Here is a 26,857-nt window from a genome sequence, read left to right as displayed (position 1 = left end):
AATATAGATTTTTCTTCAAAATTATTGGGGCCCTATAATAAAAAAAGCACTTTGTTTCTAGCGCTCAGTCGTCATATTTTAACCCTGGAGAAAGAATATCTGAAAGGTAATAGACTTACGAAACATACTGTAACATCCACCGACAGTTTCTATGATGCTTACGAAAATATTTATTTGAAGTGTACACAGGAAAAGCCTGCGGTATCTTCATACGAACCTTCCCTTTCGGAAACCAATTAAAATATAAATGCAACATTAAATTTACGTACTATAAATTATTGTTGTCATCATTTTTTGGGCAGTTCTCTTCGGATTTTTGTCTGAATGTACGTAACATAACCTCAAATTTCCGAACATAGGCATCTTTGTGATTTTCATTTATATTTCATACATACAATGTGCAGCTGTATCCAAGAGAGTCATCAAACTGAAGGCTAATGTTGATTGCAAGCAACAGTCTGCTGTTATTTCACATTCAGAACAACAAAAGTACATGAACTTAGGTACATTCTGCTTTCACATTTCTTTATTATAGTTGGTTTAACACTGGCCTTCATCCCATACTCTAGCAGCCAGAGAATTTATCTGATAACAGGCTCGTTTCAGAAAAGTTTACTTTAACATTTAAGGCAGGTGCATAACAGAACATGTGATGAATACTTACCGGTGTAACAGAGGCCTACGAGTATGTGCGCATGCCTGCGGATCAACGGGCTTTCTTTTGACCACTCGACCCTCTCCAGCACATGGTCCACGTAGTCGAAACCCGTCACTGCCGTCACGGCCCACTTCAGTTTAGAGAGAACAAGCAACTCCCAGTTCTGTAACAATTAGCAGTGTTCCAGGAAACGGTAATCAGCTCCTTTGCAAGAGAGACCGAGAATTCTAATTAGGAAGCCCGAAGCAGTTACAGCCGGTCTATACCATTCAGTCTTTCATCCATTCATCAATGGCTCTAGAGCCCTTTGTTGGGCCCTGGCCTCTTTTACAGTTTCGTAATCTTTTTTACACAGACGGTAGGACTCCTTGGACGAGTGATCAGCCCGTCGCAAGACCGCTACTTACACACAGGGCAACAAAAACACAGAGTAAACGCATACACAAACATCCATCCATTTGAGTGGGATTCGAATCCATGATCCCAGCGTTCGAGCGTGATCGACCCAGTCTATACCACCGAAACCTCGGCCTGCTTTCGTTTTGACCGATCTTTTGGGCACTGTCCCTAATTCCAGCTGTTTCTCGATGTAACTGGAACGTAACCCAATGCCTTCTCACAGATAAACTTCGAATTCGTATTGCCCTCCATAAATACGACATTCTGTTAAGACTGGCAGTGTCACTGGTTCTCCTTACTATGCTCTAACTAGGTTTCTGCAGAAAATACTGAATCCTGTAGGTCTTCAAACAGATTTCTTCAATTCCAGTGCACTTTTTAAGGTCAAGACAGCAGATATTCTGTGAAGTTTTGATATGTTAACCTGTTCAGTAATGTAAGCCTATCAGTGGATGAAACCCTGCATGCCACCAGTAACAAACTCAGTTTGGATAAGAACTTTCACAGACTTCATCTTCAGAGATTAAAATACTGAACGTCTCGAGCCACCTGTTTTTACAACGAATATAAATCCAAGAAAAGGATGGTACAGCTTTGTGAAAAGTTTTCTGTCAGTAATATACTCTTGTAACAATGTGTAAAACTGCCTCTAAGTGGTTCTACACGAGTCTGCATAATTGTAATGGTGGACAGGTCCAAAACTTCCTCCACTCTAAACCCCACCTTCACAACAATTACTGACATTCTGCTGTGCAGTGGAACGCCACTACATAAACACAGCTCCAAAAATTGCTTCAATCTTTTCTCTAGTGACATCGAGAAATGGTCAATGACCTTATATTTCTCACGGTTATTCACATTACCACAAAATGGCCTCTTCTTGCTAATTTGTTACAATGCAACGAACATCCTTCTTTATTCTGGAAGAAACCCATAAAAAATCTATTACGTTAGTAGGAACGTACTTAATTTTGTTAAATTAATGGATGGTCAGAAGGCCGCTTAATGGCGGAACTAATTGGGGAGTCCGCTCACCCTTGCAGGAAACTACCCCGTACTATCGCCGTCAGCAACCTGTTGTACGTCTCATGACGACTCGGTTTCGCATCTCAAGATGGCAGCCGTGCGCATTCCACCGTGACACATACACACAACAATATTATCGGAACACAGTTTGATACCGCTGTAACCCAACAAGTACCGTGAGAATGGGGGAAAAAATTCCTACGGTCCTGTTTCTGGAGCGAGGTCACTTCACTCCTCATCCGACGGTACACGCTGTTCCACACTTGACGTTTCGACTTCATACGATAAATACGTATTTGAGATATGAATACAACGATACGCTGAAATCGACATCCGATATCATACTCCACATATGCAATATGTGAGTTCCTTTCTCGCTCGTAAATTCAGCGGCGATCCCCTGCAAAACGCGATTCTTCTATGCTCAGTAACACTGTCATATCCATCCTCAGTGCCTCAAGTGCCTCCCGCTATTATTTGCGTATTTCTCGTACTTTCACTGTGCATGCTAACATGGGCCCTAAAAGGAAAGCGGTTGGAGGTGTACCGGTGAAGGGGGGGGAGTATAAGTTTGAGGCGGTGAGATTTCGGTTCGAAAGAGTCCTAACGATGGTGTATATCACTCAGAATTACTGTTTTCTTTTTACTTTTTCCATCGTCCGCAATTGTAGAGAATAGAAAACACGACGTTTCGGAAACTTGATCTGTTTTGTTCCTCAGGTGAGGGGAGGACACACCTAGTCAGTTGGGTCCCTTAAAAAGAGCCAACCTCGATCACTGGTTAGCTCTTTCCAAGGGAACCAACAGAGTAGGTGTCTCCTCCCCTCACCTGAGAACAGATTCAGTTTCCGAAAGGTCGTGCTTTCTAGTCTGTAGAATACCGAACGATGGATAAAATCCAGTAATTCTCAGTGAGATTTAGTATTGCTGGCATTAACTTAGAGACGGCTTTAAGTCTTACACAGTTTATAACTTCACTGATTCTTAAAACTATAAAATTAATTAATTCGAACTGGGTCCACTCGGCACTGCGGCCACTGATTGGCCTACTGTAGCCTGTCCCGGGTGATTATGATGATGGAAAAGTTGCAGGAATGAAGATTGGCAGGGGAAACCGAAGTACTCGGATAAAACCCTCCCCATCTCCACTTTGTCCACCACAAATCCAACTTTACCAGACCCGCGATCGAACCCGGGACGCCGCGGTGGGAAGCCAGCGACTAACCGCTTGGGCTATGGAGAGGCCTAAACTATAAAATTATGGTATAAACAGAGTTTTGTACATATTCTTCCAATGCCCTGGAACGTATCTCAATTTACAGCCAACTGTACGGGCTTATAATGCAGTTTTTGGGAACTCGCTGTGGCGCCATGACTTGCGAAATGGCCTGTATACATTTCCCACTGATCTGACTTGTTGATTCTTCTTAAAAAGAACAATGGCACAGAATGCTCCAATTTGAAACACGCATTTTGCAAACGCGCTAGGCTTTATTGCAGGCTAAACTGATTAACGAGCCGGTCACGGTAGCCGAGTGGTCTAAGGCATGTACTGTCTTCGCTCGCTTGGAAACCGGGATCATAGGTTCGGATCCCACTCAGGGCATGGATGTTTAGTTTGTGTGTGTGCGCGTTTTTCTGTGTTTGTGTACAGGTAGAGGCCTTGCGACGAGATGACCACCCGCCCAAGGAGTCCTACCGAATGTGTAAGATCTAGAAAAACCGAAGTGAACGGAGAAGTTCATGGAGGCAGGCCTAGGCCCACTGGGGCTGTAGTGCCAAGGCAGAAAGAAAACTGATTAACGGCGAGTCGGAAAGTAGTTTCGCTTCATTTTACTTCAATATTATTTTAAAAGCGGAGGGTGCTAATTGCATTTATGTGTAAGACCAAGTTCGTAGGCGCTGAGCCTTTCCTTGTGCTTAATTAATTAAGCACTAAGTCCTGAACATATATGAAGAGAGTGGATGTATATAACTCCACCATTCTTAACCTCGGAAATGGATGGAAGTGGTCAGCTTCACGCACCGACCGCTTTACCCCGGGGGAAAGGGTGTCCGGTACCCCATGGATAGGAGACTGGGTGGACTCGTGCACCCCAGAGCTGGCTCGGACGCTGTGGAGACTACATAATTTTGTCCCCTGCTGAGAATCGAACCTCGGTCATCCGGCCCTTTGCTATCCCGACTCCTATAGTGTAAGTGGGGGGGGGGTGATGAAGAGCACAGACATTTCTTCTCTCTGATTCATTCTGTTCAACGTGTTTCGATATGATTTGGCACTGATCAGGGAAACGGCGTCAGGCGAATGCTATTTAGCAGTTCGTTCTTGCTGGTGCAGTACATAGGGTTCAGAATGAAATGTCTGTTTCATTAAAACAAAAAACAAACTCCGTGGCTTTAGTCTGCAAGCAAACCATGGCGACCACCTCCGTGGTCTAGTGGTCAGTTCCTGAGGGCCCTGGTTCGATTCTCGGCGCTACCAGATTTTTTGAGTAGTAGTGGGTCTGGAACGGGGTCCACTCAGCCTCCTGATAAATGAGCTACTTGAATGGAAAAGTAGCGGCTCTGGTCTAGAAAACCGAAATTAACGACCGTGAGGATTCGTTACGCTGACCACGCGACAACCTCTATCCGCTAAAGTTGGCACTAACTTCGACGACAAGCGGCGGTCGCTCGGTCGGTATTCACGTACTTTCACTAAAACAGCACCAAAAATCTGTACATGGCATAAACACTCGCTTTAACCACTCCACGGTGCTTCAGAAGCCAAAAGCACTGTCTACTGTGAAGTGAAACATGTTCAGATGCAGGGTTACTGCACATTTATTGCAATACGACAAATTATTTGACTCACTGAGCTATTTCGGTACGACTTCTCAGCTAGACACTGAACAAGATGTCGTCGGGACACTGCTTCAGATTTGTATTCGGGAGATAATCTCGTTCGGGTCAAAGGCCATCCGGTGTGAGGTTTACCCTGGATTTCCTCAGTCCCTCCAGGAAATGTCGGATATTACATCCGTTACCCCACGATCGCTTTCTTCCAAACCCTTTCCAATTCATCACCTGCCATCCAAAGATCGGACAGACAGAATCGCTTACTGTTCCAACAGCAACACATCTGTACGTAGGATTACAATAAATGAACACAAAACCAACGGGGGTTAGAAACACAGCAAAGACCGCTTATGTCCATCCCACTAGAAGTACGTATTTCCACGCGTCTTCAATTTAACAGAGACTTAAAATTTGGGCTTACATCCTTCAGGGAGCAAATTACGAGTCAACCGCTTGCGCAGATCTGCTCTGCTGTACGCTCTCCCATGCTGAGACAAACATTCCTGTCTCGAGTGGAGAGGAAGCAGATTCCCGCAGAAACCGTATCGTCTGCTGACTCTGATACTGACCTCATCAAGAGTGAGACATGATGTCATTCATTGAAGAAACAGAAGACATACTTTATACAGGAACTGTTCTTAAAATAGTTCCTCCATAAGGCACTGACAGCACTAATTGCAGCCATATAAAATAAACTGCTTGTTGTAATAAAGTAGGCGAACAAAGGCCGACTTAAAAAAAAAAAAAAAGGACGAGCAATTTGTCGATCCAACATCGAGCGTACAGAAAGTTAACTAATTCACTGTGGGGAAGGTCCTCTGAGGCACTTGTTTTCAAGTCTCAAGCCATTAAGTAATTTGTTCCTCAAGAAAACGTTCTCATAGTCTGTACTGAACTCGGGAAAGAAATAACGACACAAAAGGCAGTCAGAGCTCTTTGTGAATTTTATATATCTGTACACCGAACCTACATCGTTTGCATACGGTGTGAGATCATTCGAATTACATCCCAGGGAGCAAATTTCTACACGTTTGTGTTCCTCCCCTTCCTCCCACACCTCATCACATCCCGACTAACTGTAGAAACGAGCTAAAGTACAATTATGACACCATGCTACAAGATCCTAATTAAATGTCACAATAATCCAGAAGACCAAACGTTAAACAGGAGTGTCGGCAGACATGGTCTACTAACCCACTTCCATGGCTTCCCTCCTGAGAAATGGTTAAGTAAACGAACCACAATCTCAAACAGATAGAGCATTACAATGAAACAATTCGTAGAAATTATACGATTATGATACGCGGTAGAGCAATGCCGAACGGGAGGCCAAACTGTGTGTGTATGGGGGGCCTAAGAGTACAGGAATCTTCTTGGAGGCCGGCGCGTAAGGCTGACAAACTTACTGCCATCTGTGAACAGATTGTCTAGAGAAAATGTGGGAGCCTCGACATCTCATAAACTTATGGGCCTTCACGGTCTGTTACAGGTACAACTTTACCTTTTCATGTTTATGATGCCGATGACAACCGTCGCTGTCGAGCTGTTAGAATTCACGTTTCGTTCAGCAAGGGCCGGTATGTATCAACGCACTGGGCTCGAAGACCGGGTATAACGGCAAGTTCTCCTCAGTACCTCCAAGCGAATGTCGGTATAGTCCTATTCCTGTTGCCGCCAGTTCGGGGCATAGGCCATCCATGAGACGCTCCGTTTCACCACAGTTTCTTAATCTAAGACAGTCTGTAGACTCCTTGAACGGGGATCAGTCCGTCTCAAGGCCACTACCTAACACAGACATCTATGTCTTGAGTGGGATTCGAACCAACGACCCTAGTATTGGGGCGGGCAAAGACATTGTCGGTACTGTCTCTCTTTTTCTTGTTGCTCCCAGTTTGGAGCATAGGTCATCCGTGAAATGCTTTGTTTCACTTCAGTTTCTTAATTCTAAGAAGGGGGATCAGCCTGTCGCAAGGCCGCCTGTCGGTATAGTACCATACCTTAAATCAGGCCATGACCGTTCCTTTCAACATCCGTTCCAATTCATTACTTCCCAAACCTAGCCTTACTCGACACTACATGATGTCAGCTTCTCACAGTTTGACTATACAAAGACAATTATGCGAATGTATTCTCTCCCTAATTTAACTAGGAACCTTATTTATTCTGGAGCCCTGCTAGTTCAGTCACAAGAGCGACTAGGATATGAGCTGGAAGACCGGGATTCGAATCCTGTAAGTGTTTCCTCTTCGGCTCGGGCTCTGCAAGCTTCCCATTTAATGGGTACCACGGGCTCCTTTCCTCAGGGCTGAGTCATGAAGCTGACGGACCATGATCGAACAGGCTGGTATGGAGGTAACACTCGCAACTTCTATTTGGGGGACCTCGGTTCGAAACTCGACCGGGAAACCGGCTACTCTGACAATTTTCGTAATTCCCCTCAGTTTCTCTGGGTAAATTCTGGGCTACAATTTCATTCATTCAGGCCACGACCTATTCCTTGCAAAGCCTTCCCAATTCATCAGTCATCCTACAATTCATCTCGATATTGAAATAACCAACAAAAATCCCATTATGAATTCGTACAGAATATGAGCGTATCTCGATAATGCAAAGTTCTCTGTCTTCTGCGATATAACGCTGTGTAGCCCCCTGAGTTACCTGACGTTTCGGAGGAACATGTCGCCTCCATCATCAGGGTCGAATAGGCCAAGCATGAAGCCAACGTCAAGCAGGTAGCAAGCAGAGCGACCCTCCAAAATGTCCGTTGATTATCAACGCATTACACGGGGTTATATCGCATACGATAGAACTCTCATAACCAGGGCCCGGATTTTGATGACGTCATCTTTTTTCCTTGTATCCTATGCGATGCTTATAAATCTCGGATATGAGCTGCTGGTTACAGAAATGTAATTTTATAGGTATTTTTTTTGTCATTTTTTGGTTTAAGGTCGTTTTTTCATTTGGGGGTATTTTTTTAGACTTTTAAGGGTACTTCTTGTCATTTTTTGCAATTTTAGGGATTTTTTCTTCACATGTTTTCTGAAATGTGAATAACATGGAAGCGAAGTGTTCTTTCTTTTGTCCTTTAGGTCATTTTTCTGGATTTTTTCGGTCACTTTTAAAATATTTTCAGGTCATCATAATGCTCATAACCATCGCTGGGAGAACTGAAGATACTCTATATTCGCATTAAGTTCATTCCCTTGTAATAGCAGGGAAAAAGAATTCAGTACATAAGCAAGCTGTACCAGCCTGCGCGCTGGTAATGCCCAGGCGACCTGTAACTTGTCATGAGATTTTTTCAAACATAAACACAAGCAATACAAGAAATTATGACGCAAGAGGGCGTCTGGTTTCGCATTCGCCTGTTCGTGCAACCCCGCAAGGCCTTCCAAGCAACATGTCTGCAATATAAAGCTTCTTGGTTCGGTGATACGGTCACTTATCAGGATGGACTGCATGTGACAGCTTCCAATCAGCTCGGTAACAGCGGACTCGTATTCAGCGGTACCGGGATTCCTTATCTGAGCTGTAAATCGGGTGGAACATAAAGGTGACCTTACACAGAATCCCGGTTAAGTGGGCGTGCAACTTTCATCTTTACCTTCGACATGAAATACAGAGGGCATGCATGACGCGTCCAATTCCATGAACACATCCCCCACGCTACGAAAGATCCGCTTGTATTAGGAGCTATGGCGAATGCAATTTGAACATCCCTTTTGATAACAAAGGCATACGAAGGGTATTTATAATGACATGAACATATGCCTTTCTTGAGTGACGCAACTGAGTGGAGTAGTAGTGTAGGAAGGTATTCGCCGTCTGTCGTTGTGTTTACGGTCTCCTAGGCTGGGAAAGGAAGGAGGCAGACACTTCCTTTTCGCTTGCTTCGCACCGTATGATAATCCCAAATGTATTATGGAACAAGCTAATAGCGAGACCGGTCATCAGACATTGGTAGAAACATGTAGCTGCGTAGGTCCCTAGCGACCGTAGCAACAGTGGACGTCTGAACGGAAACATGAGCAGTGGAGCGACGCGTCTTCACGACAGAACAGCGCACATCATGTGAAACCTAAACTGCTTCCCAGAACGAAACAAAACAGGACTCCCTGATCTCCACAGGCCAGGGGACGTCATACCACACCGAACCATCCTCTCAGTAGGGAGAACAGCCAACGTTCGGCGAAACAGAACATCTTCCCTGCACGTAAGAAAACAGGACCCAATAATCGTAGACATGATGGAAATCACTGATTACTTTCCTCGTGGTTACAAAGCTACACGAGCAGCACTCCACAGAGGCATACAGAACAGTACAGGCAAATCTCTACGGTTGTGACTTTCATACTTAGGCCATTTTCTCAGCTGCAGCGGTTACACAGTCCTAAGCAGCATGATAAGCTTCACAAATACAGGACATGGCAGTAACAATCGGGGCCTATTTTAATATAGTGTGACATGTCTAACCGTTGCTGGGCAACGGGAGGTGGAACAAGTTACCACGAAGACAGACCCTTCATAAACTGTCGGTTGCCAAGTTAACGCAACAGTAAGGAAAGTGGTGTTTGTCCGTGGCGTCACAATATTATCCTACCATCTGCCTTGAGGGACCAAAACCACTGAAAGTATCAGGCCAGACGGTCTCCAGACCGACATTCAAATACGATACTACAGTGCTTAACCACTCAACACTATGACGAGCTACCAAACATTAACCTCAACACCGGATACATCTGACTGGCAGCGTCATGCTCCTGTAGATCCCCTTATCCTGGAAGAGCGATAGGTAACGTAGGAAGCAGCCCGTTCCTCAAAGCCAGTTAGAACGCGTAAGAAATCTTGTTCCTCCTGGGAACTGGACTTTGTCGTCCAGAAATCAGTTTCACCACTGACTGAACTGTTTCTAATCAACTTCTAATCTACTTCCTGTTTCTTAGCGCTGAAAAATCAAATACTAAAAACGTTCAGTAGAGGCACAACTGTCGCTGAGGCCAGCTCAGTCGGTTTATTTGCGCCATCTCAGAAGCAAACAGTCGATCGAGCATATGGTTAACCAATTTTTCATCTTTTTTAGAATTCAGGTTTCTTGCCGTGTCCATAATAGCCCGCCAGTGGTCCCTTTCCCGAACCTCACGCATCCAGTTCCTGCCTCTACATTCTATTTCCTTTCCCGAACCTCACGCACCCAGTTCCCGCCTCTACATTCTATTTCCTTACCCGAACCTCACGCACCTAGTTCCCGCCTCTACATTCTATTTCATTAAGACCCATTATAATATTGTCACGTGTTGGATATGTCACGCGACAAATAACTTCACGTAGCCTTCGGATTCAACGGATTCATCCACATTCACTTAGAGTCAGGAATACAATTACTGCCACTTGCAGTATCACAACTACAGCCTTTACTTCAATGCGACCCCTCAACTGTCCTTAGCCGTGGCTGGATCTCGACTGTCTTGTTCGTACGTCAAAGTCAAAGTCACATTGCGACCGACGGTCAGTCAGTCAGTAAGTCTTGGTGTCGAGTCCCATCTGGGGCTCATGACCAGATATTAATTATTACCGTTTAACAGTTACGGTCTTGTTTCTGTGGGGCGCCTTCTCTGACGAGAGGACGGGTCTGTCTTTTGTATATGCTGCTGGTACCCACTGGACAGGAGAATGGGTAGGCCCCTGAGCCGATCTAGACGCTGAGGAGAAAAAATCTCTTCTCCCTGCCGGGGATCGACCCCTGGCCATCCAAATACCAGATGGGCCACGATATCAGGTGAGAAGCAAAAAATTTACCTCGTGCTCAATATAATCTTTAGTAGTTGTGAATGTGCCTCTGATTTGTTACTGTTGTTTCCAGACACACTTCGCCATATTGTCGGCGAATTTGTTTTCCGGGTATTCTGTTTCGATATTTCGTTTCAAAATATTTTCAACCGATATTCTTCCTTTACAGCACAAGACAAGTTTCAAAATTGTCAAAATAATGGGTAAAATGACGTTGTGACTTTCCGGGGCCCGAAGGGCTCTTTTTACGTTGCGACAAGCTGCGAACTGATTCCGTTCCAAATACAGACACTGACCGACGACTTTCGTGAAACGCCACCAGAGGCGTACTTTATAAATATGGCGTCAATAATGCCAACTTCGCTGTCGTGAAAAGTGGTGCGATAGACGGATCACTGACTTACCAACTAAATAGTGGGTCCCGAAAATTGTAAACTATGACAATCTTTCAGGTAAATCGAAAGTATAAACACAGCAACCGCAAGAAATATGTGAATTCGCTGATTAATCATTTTAAACTCAACCGAATCCGTACGGTAAGATTTTCTAAACATGTGTTAAGTTTTGCTTTAACAGTGCAAATAACGACGCTCGTGCAGCTCCTGACTTTCTACTTGAAGTGCGTCGTTCGCTACTGGAATTGAACCCAGCCTCTTCGTGCAAAGGTATCAGTAATTTCATCTCAGAGTAAGAAAAATTCCTAGGCCGCGCCACAGCTTAAGCGGTTAGTCGCTGGCTTCCCACCGCGGCGGCTCGCGTTCGATCCGGTCAAGTGGGATTTGTGGTGGACAAAGTGGCGCTGGGGCAAGTTTTCTCCGAGTACTTCGGTTTCCCCTGCCAATCTTCATTCCACCAATTGCTCCACAATCACCCTCACCTACCATCTGGGGCTGGTACAATAGGCCAGAAGTGGCTGCAGTGCAAGGGACTTAGTCCCACCCCACTAGCAATAAAGAAAATCCCTCAACAGACAACATTATGTTGAGGAATATTATAAATACGTGCCTTCACTGCCGCGAAATGTCTGGGGAGGGGGTTACGGCTGAAAGTATTCTCACAAAAATATCTCGTCTTATTTCTCGGGCTTCCCCACTATGTTTCACAACACACGTCCAACCAGCACTGACCTCATTCAACCGGACTACAGTTAAAGTAAAGCTGTCCCTGATGAAGACATATGGGGAAGCGGAGGTACAACTCCACCATTCCTGACTTCGGCACCAGATGGGAGTGGTCAGCTTCACGACCGGCCGCTTTAATCGCGGATAAATAACCACCGGTACCCAATGGAAAGGAGGCTGGATAGGCCCCAGAGCCGGTGTGAACGCTGTGAAGTAGAGAAATAGCTCTTGCCCCTGCCGGGAATCGAACCTCGGCAATCCAGTCCGTAAGCCGTCGCTATACCGACTGAGCTTCACCGGCTCCACCTGACTACAGTTAGGGTACAGTACTAGATACAGAAAGGCTGATGTCTCTACCCTTAAAGTAAAATCATCATCATTATTGCGATAGACTTTACCGGATATGAGTATATATCAGAGGAGGTCTTGACAGACCCACGACCGATACGAGGGAGGGTAGACTAAATGAGTGAAAAGAAGTCACAAGTCACCGGAAATGACGTGGCTTAAGTCGCCTACAAAGTTAACTGAACATTAAATAGGAGGAGGGCGTTATGCATGTATATTAACCATCAGGCTATTGAAAATTTCCCGGACGAGCAAAAGACGAGCAATGTTATATTAGGAATCTTTACAACTGATTCCCACGGTGTAAACAAAGCACACTAATAGGTCCTCCAGTGCATACAGGGTCCCGATTCACCTTCGAAGACCGCAGCTTCCGGTGGGATATTATGCCACTACACATTTGTGTAACTACACATTTTGTTTACGTTTCTATGCAGTGGATATGGATATGGGAAAGATATCATATGCGGTAAGTAGACCACCAAATTCATAATAAGTTGCAGCGAAGGTGATAGAACCCATTTATCACGACTAATCACCAATCGCTGTCCCAGTAACAACAAACATTTAAAAATGTATCAGCGCACGTGTTCTCTAGTAGGACGTTTTCTTGATTTCCGACTGCCTTATAAAACCTTAAGAAACAGATACCCCGGGAACGGAACTACAACCTCAAGAAAAAGATAGCCCGTGAACGGAACTATCTCAAGAAATAGATAACCTCTGCACGGAACTACAACCTCAAGAAACAGAAACCCCGTGAACGGAACTACAACCTCAAGAAACAGATACCCCGTGAACGGAACTACAACCTCAAGAAACAGATACCCCGTGAACGGAACTACAACCTCAAGAAACAGATACCCCGTGAACGAACTACAACCTCAAGAAACAGATACCCCGTCAACGGAACTACAACCTCAAGAGACACATACCCCTTGAACGGAACTACAATGTCAAGGAACGGATACCCCGTCTGGGGTATTGCAAATATTTCTGCAGAACAGCTTCAAAGGGCATATCACAACCTCTTCTGCCGGTGCGAGGAACGTCTAAGTGCAGAAGGACACGACTGTCAACACCTCCTATGAGCTGTGAACTGTAACTACTTCATTCCGAACGCTATCGCCCAACAGACATATTGATTCGTCGGCAAAATTCGTAAGCGCCTCGCAGCCGGCGTTGCACCGGTCGCCGTGAAGCGCAGAGCCGTGAACCGGTCAACAAAGTTAAGAACCTTCCTGAAGGCTTGTAATTTATTCAGGGTCATATTTTAAAACCAAAATTATATGGGTGCTGTTGGTTGGTTGTTGCTGATTATTATTATTTGAGTCTAGTTTAGAAAACGTTTCTTGAGCACTGGTTTAAAAAGCAAGACAGTCATACATGATTCAAAAATGCAAAAACGGATGCATGGGACTGAACGGAAATGACGCCAACCCTTTACAGTGAGTTCCTCTGTATGGTGATGCACCAGTTATGCTTCTGAGTCTAAGGATGTGAAGTCATTTCGTATCTTAATAAGGCATATCCAGCCAGTAACAAAACACGGCCTCTCTATTACATCCGGGGGTCATCAACAGAATCATTCAGGTCATCGTCATCTTCAAGTTGAAACCATTGTCCTACGAATTCGTTTCCACCTGCCAGCACATTATAATGAACAGTGCTTTACTAGGTTTGAGCTCGTGCCTCGTCATAGGTTTTTTTTGAGCAAACGTCTTCCCATCACATTACATACTTCCTAGGATACATGGTTCGTGGTGAAAGAGGAAATAAAGGGACTTCAGACGGAAAGACAATCGTCATGCGCTTCCTTTTGGTGCCCAGCGACCTTAAATCCTGTTACCGGTTTTTCAACTTTAATATTTTACGCAGTTCCAAAACACGTAAAAAAAAAACAGGTAGGCACACAAAAGGAATCTTCCTCCACTTCATTCATTACTTTACTTCCTCCGTCCTGAGTGTGACGCAGTAAATTGATGTCTACAATATCCCTTTCTGGAAGAGGCTCTCTCTCCTACACCTTCTCAGCATATGACTGGATTGACCGAGAAGAACCACAAAAAGAAAACGTAGCCAGACCGGCTCTGGAGCCCACCCAGCCTCCTATCCAATGGGTATCGGGGGGGTCTTTCCCCAGGGGTAAAGCGGCCAGGACGTGAAACTGACCGCTACCTTCACCTAGTTCCGAGGTCAAGAATGGCGGAGCTATGCCTCCACTCCCTCCCGTCCTCGCGGCACAAATTTACCTTACTGATTTTTTTTCCCTTGGCACTACAGCCCCACTGGGCCTAGGCCTACCTCCATGAACTTCTCCGCTCACACCTTACCGATATGGCGCCGTTAAATTACCCACAATCCACTGTCCATTTACCCTCTGTACTAGAAAGTCTATAACTGTAAAGGCACGAAATCCTTTGCAGCAGAAAACCACAAAGAGCAGAACCTACATTTTTCCTTCAGACTAATAAACAAACGAAATGGGATACAATGAATGTAACACAAAATTTGAGACATGGCTATTACGGCCAGGAGACAGTTGGCAGAATATTTACGTGTAGTAAGCAACACAACCTGAGTCCCACTAACATAATTAGCAGCCGGCGCCAAGAGACTGCACACAGACACGAAACGCTTTCGAAGAAAATGCGGAGTGCTTGACGGTATGCACACCTTACAATATTAGCCAAAGCCACTTGTTCTGGCCCAGTGCTCAACCTCTTGCCTGCCTTCCATAGTATCGCCAATGCTTTTGATTAAAATATTAAATTATTCTACGAATTCTACCAAATGTCAGGGCTGGCTAGTTAGAACTACTGCTCCGAATTTGTGGACTTCTTCGTTTCATTCTTGACTCGAAAACTGGCTCCCGCGACTGAGGATTTTTCTACTTTTCCAGCCACTCCAATAATTCCTGAAATTGATACAATTTTCTCGGGTTATGGGCAGTGTCAACTGATTAAAAATTTCTGACGTTACAGAGACCATCTCTGTCCCATCTGGGTCTGATATCAGAACCTTATGGGGACAGAATATTGCCCAAGAAACGTTGCTAATTTTAACCAACTGACACGGCTGATAGCCACTTCGAAAATTTCTTATAAATATGGCAAGTCTATGTCTCCTTTTTACGGTAAGCAGTGGTAACGGTCAGCGTTAACCCTCGGCAGTCCCCCCCCCCTCATGCTACTGCTCGCAACACGATCCCGTTTCGTTTGAAGGTCCTGCCTCTGTCCAGACCGGCCCTGGGACCCATCTACCTGTAAATGCAATTGTCGTGTGGGGGCGCTTCCTTTGGAGATTCTGACGGCCGAACGTGCTCACATCTACCTGGTGTCAAGACCTATAAGCGGGGAGTTTCACCCCCCCACTTCACTCTTTCAAAATGATGTTGTTTTGAGAACATAATTAGGATGTATGCACTACAAAAATTAATGGCACACCTACAAATCCATGCACCATATCCCCTCTGAATTAAAATCCGCCCCTTTAACCCACATTCCTTAACTTTCTGGGCAGTCAATAAGTTCATAGCTATGAGTAAACTGATCTTAACGGATGTCGAAAGTTCAGAAGTTACCAAAAATCCAGCCAATTGGTTATATCCTGAGGAAGTTAACAGTTTGCAGCGTTAACGAGTTATCATTAGAATGTTCTTTTGCTAGTGGGGTGGGACTAAGTCCCTTGTACTGCGGCCACTTCTGGCCTATTGTACCAGCCCCAGATGATAGGTGAAGGTGATTGTGGAGCAATTGGTGGAATGAAGATTGGAAGGGGAAACCGAAGTACTCGGAGAGAACCTGCACCAGCGCCACGCCACTTTGTCCATCACAAATTCCCGCTTGACCAGACCCGGGATCGAAACCGGGCAGCCGCGGTAGGAAGTCAGCGACTAACCTCTTGAGCTATGGCGCGGCCATTAGAATGGTTAAATCAAGAACAAAACGGATGGGTTTAGGGAAAATGAGGAATGCATACGAAATTTTGCTTGTAAAACCTGAACGTAAGAAGATAACTTAAAGAGGACTAGGAGCAGATGGAAGGTTGGTGTTACGATGGATCTTATAGAAATAAGATGGCGTGCATGGACGGGATTAACGTAGCTGAGCATAGGGTCCTGTTGTGTGAATGAAACTTCGGATTCCGTAAAGTGCAAGAAATCTCATGAGTAGCCAGGCAACTACTGGCTTCTCATGTTGGTAAGCTCCACGGAGTTCCTGTTTGTAAACTGATACAAAAGTTTCAATTCAGCTATACAAGGTTCATACATCAGCACAGACTGCCTTCGCAGTTCCCGCGTCTGCTCCTTCGGCTTGTCAACTGCATCTACTGCTCACAAAGGCCTTGCTTTATAAAGTTTGGTTAAGTGGTGAAGCATGCTACTAAATGGATATACAGAGAACTCTTACCCTCATATCATCTGGTGATATGCTATGGTCTGTGTAGAAGCACAGATGATCCACGGATAACGAACGGCCCTGTCTGATCTTCGAGGCCAGCAACAGGCACACTGCGGCCAAGAGCTGAAGCTGGCGGCGAGATATGGCACATGCGCACAGGAATCGATCCAGGAAATTCACCGCCAGTGGAAATACCTGGTCTTCACAGTGCTGATCCTCACACACCTAGTATAAAACAAAGTCACATTATAGCACTCAACATGGGCTACCAGAGCGGTAAGTAATCACGTTCTGGTGAGTTCGGCAGAAGCAATTACACGGAGACTTTGACGGTATGCTGGAAATCGTTCGGCTGGTCCAGCATGAGAGGAACGACTTCCACGTCTGTTCATACCCGAGGTATAATCGACAAGTCCCTAGACCAAGAACTCGCATTCAAAATCCACGGAGATCACTGTCAATGCACGCATTTTTCGCGCCTCCATAAAATGTTCAAATTAACGCGTTGAAGCCCCTTTCTTGCAGACAGGGCAAATTTGAAATTTGAAACCTGTAACATTAGTCTTCTGTGCAGTGCGTCTAAGACAAGTTTTTGGAGAACGTTTCAGCATAGCGTCTATATCATTCAGTATTTCTTCAGGGAGAATTCGGTTCGTTCTGGTCCAATAACATGCCTGCCTACATTTATTTACGTGCATATAGTTTATTATTCTCTTTGGAACTATAACAACCTTGACACTTCTCCGGAATCGATTTCTTAGTTTTCTTGCACAGCCAATTTTCATATATCGTAGACGATAGCTCGTTGTTCGAATGTGTAATTCACACGCGGCCTTTTGACACAGGAAATAAAACGACTGAGTCATGACTGCTTACCGCACAGGTCAAATACAATAGCATAACAACATGGGGCTAGGGATTTATGCGTCGGCCGCAAATAACATCACCTCATGGTGTTGGATCAACGATTTACCGGGGTGAAAGAGAACAGAAAAACTAATGTGTATAGTTTACTGGTTTGTCGCTTATGCCGTGTCCGAATATGCGAGAACAAATCAATCACGTTAATATCTAATGAACTTCAGCCTCAAAGACTAACGATTTCTCTGGCTCTCATATAACTTCTTTGTATCATCATCATCAGTAATCTGTCAGACGACAGGTCCACAGTCTCTTCCAAAACAGTTCCTCCACTTGATGCGATCTAGAGCTTTCTCCTTCAAATGACAGTATCCTCTTCTGTCCCCAAGGTCATCCAGCATCTTCTTCCTCGTCTTCTTGTCACTTCTATCCGCCCCTCTATCTTTCCTTCAATAACTTCTTTTAGAAGGCAGATACTGCGTAAGATATGACCAATCCAATTAGCCCTCCGTTTTCTTATTTCGTGTACTTTCTTGTATATACCCCACATTTTGCCAGTAAATGAAGTATCTTTCGATTTCCTGACAAATTGACAGGGCATATGACCACCAAAGTTTACGTGTCAGAATTGTGTAAAATATCTACTACGTCACTTCCGGAGAGAGCAACAATTGTTAAATTCGTATGTGCTACGTTTCTCACTATAGGAAAGTATTGAACGACGGTGTCTGAAAACGAACCATTTAGGATATCGATAAACCTCATAAATATGTAACAATTTGGGAATAATAAAGATGAATTCTCCATGTAGTGCTCTGAATAAGACTGTGAGAGGCTGGCCAATGAGCACGAGGGTAACAAGCAAGGCACATAACACTCTGGCTAGAAAGCCTAATGGGAAATGACCATTAGGTAGCCCAAAGCGCACCGAAATGCGGAATGCAAGTTATGAATATTCGGTGCAGGGGTTAGGATTAACGTTTTGGGGTGATGACAATTACAGATACTCTTTTCATCTAATTTTTAAGTGAAAATCTGTAGTGGTAATGTAATTAAACAATGGTGAGATGGGCTGAATATTAAGATCAGATGAGAGTAAACTATTAATTGTAAGCACAATTTTGATTAAGGCACAGTGAAATTTAATCTTAGGGAAACCCTGCAGTCTGAAAAAAAAATTTTCAGTATCCACTTGTAAACGATGTAACATATAATTACACAGCAGTCCTTGGGTTAATGGAATTTGTTTACACTACTGTGTATCTTACGGTTTCAGGTCAAGAAATTCTCAGCTTGTACACAACCACTACCAATAACCAGGCGAACCTCATCTCACACACTTCTAAAATCCTTGTTACTATTATCGTCACATCTATACCAAGGTCTCAAGGTCTCTGAAGCCTGACTCTTCCTCTGAAGTTTACCTATCAACATTCTCTAAGCAATTTGTGTTTCCTTCATGCTTGCTACATGGCAAGCTCATTGTCATTCATATTTATTTATTAACATTACAGATACTTGGCAAATGAAATGCCAAAGCACCACACCTTCAAGGCGTATTGGGGTGTGGTCGCAATGCTCCACGCTTGTTAGACTTTGATACTATACTCTGTTCAGGATGGGTATGGAGCGGAAGTAAACAAAGACGAGGTTCAAAGTAGGCAAGTGACGTGTGTCCGCGCGCGCACAATGCACACACACACACACACACACACACATATATATATTCCATTTTGAGTAATATTCATTATGGCAGGAATCACATCTGTTGATACTTCTCCGGCCCTCGACCAACAGGAAGTCAATATGATACCGTTCGCTGACGGTCTAAAGGACTACTGAATACAAATCACGAGCACTTTTGTGAGTTAAATTTATTGGAACTATTAAGATAGTTCTCTTGTAGCGTGAAGATACTCTCAGACTAACCGAAGTTTCGATACTTTGAGGCCGGTTCATTTTTGGAATTCTGACTGTTGTATCATACTGACTTCCTCCTGAACAAGGGCCGAGAAAGTACTTTTGAGATCAGTTTCCACCTGTGATGAACGTTACACGTAATCGAATTTGATATATAATGGAAAATGTTTGGGGCCGTCGTGTGACTGTAAACCACGAATGCGCTTGTCTGTCCCTGGTCCTCATCTATGTTTACTTTTGCTCCATACACATCCTGAATAGACTATACATGAACGTTACGCGTTCTGGCAGCTTTGCCTCCGGGATATGTACAGACAGTTTAATTTTCTTGATCGATTCAGGGCTCTGAGCTTCACGGCGACCGGTGCGTGGCGCATATGAATTTTATCGATGAATCAGTATGCCGGATGGCCGATAACATTCAGAATTAACGGAGGTTATTAACTCTGTGGATCGCTTGACGGCATTTTGTATCACGGAGAGCAGCGTGATTCATGCTTGGGGAATTTTGTTTATGATTTGTCAGCAATGGGCGACACTTATCAGCTCCATTAGCCGTTTGTTCTGTTACAAGTAGTGTTACGGTATAGTATACTTCAGAGCAACGTGTATTTCTGTATAGCACCTACATGAAACATGGCTCTGTTAAAAAAATGTGGAAAATTTCGTGATGAAAGAGTCCTCAGCAGACAAACAATTCACAATTTGAATAAATTTAGTTCAGCTGGACCCTTTAATACACTAGAAAGAAAAACATATGCATAGAGTGCTTACTGAGGAAACCTTGAACGACATACGAAGCAGATGTGGACATACGCCCGAAAAATCACTGAAACATCCATCTCAAGAGACTGGAATGTGGAAGGGAAACTACTGCTAACAGTAATCCACGTCTTGCGGCCACGTGATTCGCCTAGCAGGGTTCACTTCTGCAGATGGTTTCTACAGTCTATTGTAGATTTTGTGAGATCCATCCGCAACTGGCAATCTTTTGTGATGAAGCGTGGTTTGACATCTTTGGATACATGAATACGCAAAATAATCGTTACTAGAGTTCACAGAACCCACATCTAACCCAAGAAGTTCTCCTCCATCCTGTGAAAGTCAGTGTGTGGTGTGCTGTAAGTGCTAGACGGATCTCTGCACCTGTGTTCTTCAATGAAACAATTACGAACGATAGGTACAGATCATTCTAGAGCAATTCTTTCCGGAGTTAACAGGAGGAGGAGGAAGGACTCTATGGCTGGTTTCAGCCAGACTCGGCTACTGTCCATACTGAACCTATATATACGCAGGCTTTGACCGATGTCTTCGGGGACAGAATTGGCAGAAGTGATATTTGGCCAGCACATTCCTTGTGATTTTTCCTGGAATTGTTCGGAAGACAAAGTTCACAACATTAAGCCCCCGAACGCAAGAACTAAAATAAAAATATTCGCTGGGAAATTGCAAATATTCCCGCTGAACAGCTATGAATGGTAAATCATAACCTCTTCCGCCGATGCGAGAAATGTCTACGTGTTGAAGGGCAGCATTTTCAACACTACCTGTGATCTGTGAACTATATTATCTGCCAACAGGCATATTGGTTCATCGGCAAAATTCATACGCGCCTCTCAGCCGGCGTTGCACCGGTCGCCGTGAACCGGGCAACAAAGGTAAGAACCTCCTTGTATATTACAGAAGCATATCACCGTTATCAACTAGGTAAAGCTGTCCCTGTACTTTGTTGATTAAGCACCGCGTCATGAAGACGTATGGGGAATGGAAGTATAGCTCCACCATTTTCACTTCGGCACTAGATGGAGGTGAGTGACCAGCTTCATGCCCCGGCCACTTTACCCCTAAGAACGATTCTCCGGTCCTCATTGGACAGGAGCCTGGGTGGGCCTCAGCAAAGCCGGTCTGGCCAATGTGGAAACAAAAATCTCTTACACATGCTGGGAACCGAACTCCGGCCTTCCAGCCTGTAGCCCGTCGCTCCATCTACTGTGCTATTCCGGCTTTTCAGAGAACACCTGATCCACTATGTTTCTCCCATGGGGAGTAAAATGGGATAATACATAAGCTATTAACAAATTTCAAGAACGCCACTGATTCAGTTAGGAGGGAAGTACTGTATAACATTCTTAATGAGTCTGGTGTGCCCATTAACTAATCAGATTACTTAGAATATTGTAGCATGTGGACACGTTACTGGATAACGACCTGGAAACAAGCAGGGAAATAACTAACATCCGCTGCTAGGCAACAGTTTCTTAATATACATATATACGCAGCCGTTACTGAGTAACGCCTTCACAAACAAACACTTTTAAACGGAAACGACTTAAGTACAACAACGAAAAGTGTTCTCTACGCGGTTAGTGCCAAGATGTTATAAAGGGGGCAACTGGTGCAAGAATTCAGACAGTTGTAAGGGAGTTTGTGAAGAGAAGACTCAGTCGGTTCAGTCAGCAACGAAGTGAGCGCGAAAGCTGAAGAATCTCCACTGTTAGAAGCCGTTACCAGGGAGCGATAGTGAAGACAGTACATGCAGTGCTGTACTGATTTGTAAAGCATGGAGATTAGCCATGGCGCTATAATTAAGCGTAGTTACGAGTTGTGTTAAATGGTCAATAAAACCTATCTCCAATCCAAGCTTCGTCGACAGTCACACACTATCTCACGTGACATTATGTTTAAATGAATCCTACAATAAAGGCAGTATTGGTAAAAATTTGTCTAATGTTTCATATTCAGAATGGTCTGGACCAAAGGAGATCCTTCATCACCATTACTTCACAATATGCCATTACGAAGGTCCAAGAAAGCCAGCCAGAACTGAAGCTGATTGCTGACATTAATTTTTTTTTTGGGAGGGGGGACATAAAACCAGAGATGCCCTAACAAACGCTAGTGAGGAGGTTGGTCCAGAAGTAAGCCCAGACGTCTCCTCACCAACACAAACAACAAAATTACAATAAATCAGGTAAAAGATCCTCGGAAAGAGTCGTAAAATTAAAATATTTAGGAACGAAGCTTGCTTATTTACTTATGGAGCTGAGCCCTTCTTGAGAAGCCAAATCTGCAGCTACTCAAGAATTTCCCAGCGTTTTATGGAACACGAAGGTTCATTACCGTGTTCACAAGAGGTCTCTACTAGTCCCTATCCTGAGCCAGATCAATCCAATCCATACCATCCCATCCTATCTAAGATCCATATTAATATTGACCACCCACCTACGCCTTGGTCTTCCCAGTGGTCTCTTTCCTTCTGGCTTTCCCACCAATATCTTTTATGCATTCCTCTTTTCCCCCTTTCGTGCTACATGCCCTGCCCATCTCATTCCCCTTGACTTGATCACTTATTCTTGCAGAAGAGTACAAGCTATGAAGTGCCTCATTATGCAGTTTTCTCCATCCTCCTGCCACTTCACCCCTCTTCGGTCCAAATATTCAAACACCCNTCTTTCCTTCTGGCTTTCCCACCAATATCTTTTATGCATTCCTCTTTTCCCCCTTTCGTGCTACATGCCCTGCCCATCTCATTCCCCTTGACTTGATCACTTATTCTTGCAGAAGAGTACAAGCTATGAAGTGCCTCATTATGCAGTTTTCTCCATCCTCCTGCCACTTCACCCCTCTTCGGTCCAAATATTCAAACACCCTTATTCCATGTTCCTCCCTTAATGTAAGAGACCAAGTTTCACACCCATACAGAACCACGGGCAAAATTATAGTTGTGTACAGATGCTAAGAAATAAAAACTGAATTCATGACTAAATTCTGTACTAATGACTGTATCCGCACATTCAGGTCAATCTTAGTCTTCTCGCCTGCTATTTAAAAACGTGTTGATTTAAAATACATAATGATTCTAAATTATTGTCGGGGTTTCCGTGGCCTATAAACGAAAACACCGACAATAATATAGGATCAATGTGTACATGAAATCGTGGATTTGTATATATTTGAGAAACTTGGTCTCTCACACAAAGGGAAGAATGACGGGTGAGTGTTTCAGAACAAATGCCGAAACAAATATTTGGAACCAAGAGGGATGAACTGATAGCCAGCTGGAGATAACTTCAACTCGTGCTCTTATGCAACACAAATAGTATAAAATCAAACAGCATGAAATGAGCATTCATGGAAGAGACGACAAATGCTTACAAAGTTCTGGTACGAAATCCTAAAGGAAAGAGATAACTAGGACATCGATGGATGGATCTACTAAAAATAGGATTGGATGGTAAGGTTAGGTTTCATCCGGCTCAGGATTAGGACCAATGCAGCAGACTCTTGTGAACACAATAATGAACATTCGGGTTCCATAAAAATGCTTGGAACTTGAATGGCTGAGCAATTGGTTTCTCAAGAGCTCTGCTCCATGTAGTTACTTAAGGAAATAATGACATAGACCAAATTAACGAAATTCTTAAGTCCTACTACTGGATCAATTGTTATAAACTGGAGTTCACAGACTTTCGTCGTTCATATATATAACGAATGATACATGATACCCATTCATGTCATCATGGCACTATGGAACAGATGTAAAATATTCGATTTCAAATTCTTATTTCTGTAGCCGGCACCATTTTTCATAATTCGCCACGAATTAATTTCGTTTAGACGTGGCGAATCATAATTATCTTTATGCTAATTTCAGAGACAACTTGTAAAGCATTTATGTTTAAATGAATCTTTACAAAATGTTATGAATGCAACATATCAGGAGAGAAATATCTGTAAAGTACAAATTCGTAATAATTGCAAACCAGTTAACGTTTTCATTTCATGCATCCTGTCGTGTTATAATATATAATTTCTAATTACAGTTAACATTTCCCTACTGTTTCTTGAAAACTGGTATCACTCGTCGATTTAAGAAGCATTTTAACAATTGACTCTTCATATTCCAAGGGAATTATTATCCTACCGCAAATGTAATACATCAAACTTTACATTTCTATGGGCGTTCAACGGCAATTCTTCACGTTACCTCTAATTATTGCAATTTTTGATATCCACTGCACAGTGAAATACCTTCTGTAACAGAAATAATCTCAATATCACACACGTACCAACAAATACTGTAGAAAATCACTTACCTCCAACATCCATGTTGACACAACTTTCCGCATGAAAGGCTGAATGTCCTTCTGAACAGTGCCAAAATAATTGCAGGTAGGTATGTACGATGTCTCCAAATCCAACAAATTTTGCAAAACTCTCATGTCTTCGAATATAACACGATCCCTTTCTGCTAATCTGCAATCTGCCAGCCTTTCAGCGCACAACAAATCCATTCTCCAAGAAGGTTTCAACAGTTATAGCTGAAAACACAAAGTTGTGTTGACAGCTTCAATGCAATGCTCCCACTTATTACCACAAGAAAACTGTAACGAGTGAGCCGCAGTTTTATTATTAGAAGAATAGTTATAAACTGTGCACCTCGCTAAAGCTGCTTGTACTTCAAAAGCGTCACAAAAATGTCACGCTTAACCACACGTGTTCACACCTCAATCAGCTAGCTGCCTTCACAGTTACCACAATACCTTCCTCCGCCACGGTCACAGCACAAATGCTATGCAGCTGCTACAACCGCTACAACTCTAGCGTTTCTCTTTGGCAGGAACCGCACGACCCAAACACGCCTGCCGAACGAACTCCACGCGCTCTGCCGGAGGTATCGAAACTACTATTCCTAGCCTCACGTCCCTCACGTCAGATTAGAGTTCAAGCACAGCCATATTACCGCGGTTCGTGATCGGCGAGACGGCGGGAAGAACTTTCAAAAAAGTGAAAGAGGGCGGGGGAGGTGGTGATCGAGAAGAATTGAAAATACTGTTCAAGTTGGGGGGAAAAAGGTAAAGTTGTCCCTATACTTAACTGATTAAGTACTACGCCAAGAAGACGTATGGGGGAGTGGCTGTATAGACCCACGTTTTCTTGACTTCGGTACTAGTTTGGTGGTGAGTGATCGACTTCACGAACTGGCCGCTTTAACCCCGGGAGAAAGAGCCCCCCGTACCCATTGGATAAGAGGTTGGGTGGACCACAGAGGCGGTCTGAACTCCATGGAGAAGTGAAAATTCTTGATTCTACGGGGACTCGAACTCCAACCTCTCGGTCGTCCAGCCGGTAGCCAGTCGCTGTACCAACTGAGCTATCCCGGCTCTTCTGTTAAGTGGGAGGGACGAAAATTCGTAATTCAGTCAAGCCCCTAATCTCGACGTCTAATGACCTATTCAAAAAAAGGGGTTTGAATGGGGGGAAGGGATGGAGGATCAGTTAATCACGTGGGTTCTACTCTAGCGCCAATAGATTAACTTAATTATAGTTATGATAGATTGGACATGTAGCTTGTAAGGGAGGAAAAAAAATGCATTTTGAAATGGAATATTCTTGAATACATAGACGACAGGGGTGGTGATGGGAGGATAATTTTGAAATGGATGTTAGGAAACCGAGGTTTGGTAAAGTCCAAGTATTGTGGGATTGTCGTTACTTGAAGAGACCACCACTTCTTTACAAATATATATTGTCGTTATACAGAATATACAAACGAACTTCAGTTGAAGAATTGAAGGCTGCAGGTTTCCGATTGCAGGTAGGCTGATTGAAGAAGACTGATTCTCTCAAGTCAAAGTTATTTTACTACTGGCGGTTTACCGCCAATCAGTTCATCTTGGCGATAAGTCCCTCCCGACCAGAATTTTTATTTTCGAACTAAATATTTGCGGTTGTAATCCTTATTAACATCCTGTTTGACGAGAGGGTGGGTCTGTCGTTTACAATTAATGCAGGTCCTCGCCAGCGCAGTCATTCTCAGGTCCGAGTCCCACAGGACTCATGAGCACATTTTGCTGTCTCAGATTTACGAGACTCTCGCAACCTGGAGGGCCAGGTTCCCGTATTTATATCCCCCAAGACGGTCAGTCGGCCAATCTGTCTTGGAATAAAACACCCATCTTGTGCTTACGATCAGATTCTTATTACTGTCGGTCAGTTGGCGGGTTTGTTCATGCGGAGCGCTCTCTCTGACGAGAGGACGAGTCTGTCGTTTACAATTGCTGCTGGCCCTTGCCAGAGCAGTTATTCTCGGGCCTGAGTTGCGTGGGACTGATGACCATATTTTACTGTCTCAGTTTCGAAACTTCCCTTTTCGTCGCCTCCTACGACTCGCAGGGCTACGGTGGAGGTATTCGACCCCACCTCCTCCGCGTCTGAGTCTCAGTCTTATGTTGCGACCGACGGTCAGTCGGCCAGTCTGTGTTGGAATAAAGCACCCATCTGGGGCTTAAGACCAGATTTTTATTATTGTCAGATAGTTGCGGGTTTTTCGTGTGGGACACTCTGACGAGAAGAAGGGTCTGTCGATTACAACTGCAGCTGGTCCTCGCCAGCGCAGTCAATTTCGGGTCCGAGTCCCTTGGTACTCGTGACCATATTTTACTGCCTCAGATTCGACACTTCTATTTTCGTCGCCTCCTACGACTCCCACG

General features: G+C 44.1%; 1 protein-coding gene across 1 annotated transcript in view; it reads right to left on the bottom strand.

Annotated features, from left to right (window-relative positions):
* Positions 1-24,941, bottom strand: part of LOC111865733 (G1/S-specific cyclin-D2) — a 94,086-nt gene extending 69,145 nt beyond the window's left edge. Inside the window, exons 1-3 of the mRNA XM_023853986.2 lie at positions 24,461-24,941; positions 16,593-16,808; positions 665-821 (exon numbers count right to left, since the gene is read on the bottom strand). Of these exons, the coding sequence (XP_023709754.1) occupies positions 665-821; positions 16,593-16,808; positions 24,461-24,658 (571 nt within the window). The 5' untranslated portion in view covers positions 24,659-24,941. The remainder of the gene's footprint in view (positions 1-664; positions 822-16,592; positions 16,809-24,460) is intronic.
* Between the last annotated feature and the right edge of the window lie 1,916 nt (positions 24,942-26,857).

This window comes from Cryptotermes secundus, unplaced genomic scaffold (genome assembly GCF_002891405.2).
Source record: "Cryptotermes secundus unplaced genomic scaffold, Csec_1.0 scaffold183, whole genome shotgun sequence".
Classification (NCBI taxonomy): Eukaryota; Metazoa; Arthropoda; class Insecta; order Blattodea; family Kalotermitidae; genus Cryptotermes; species Cryptotermes secundus.
Note: the sequence above shows the minus strand (reverse complement) of the source record. Positions and strands in the feature narration are given on the sequence as shown.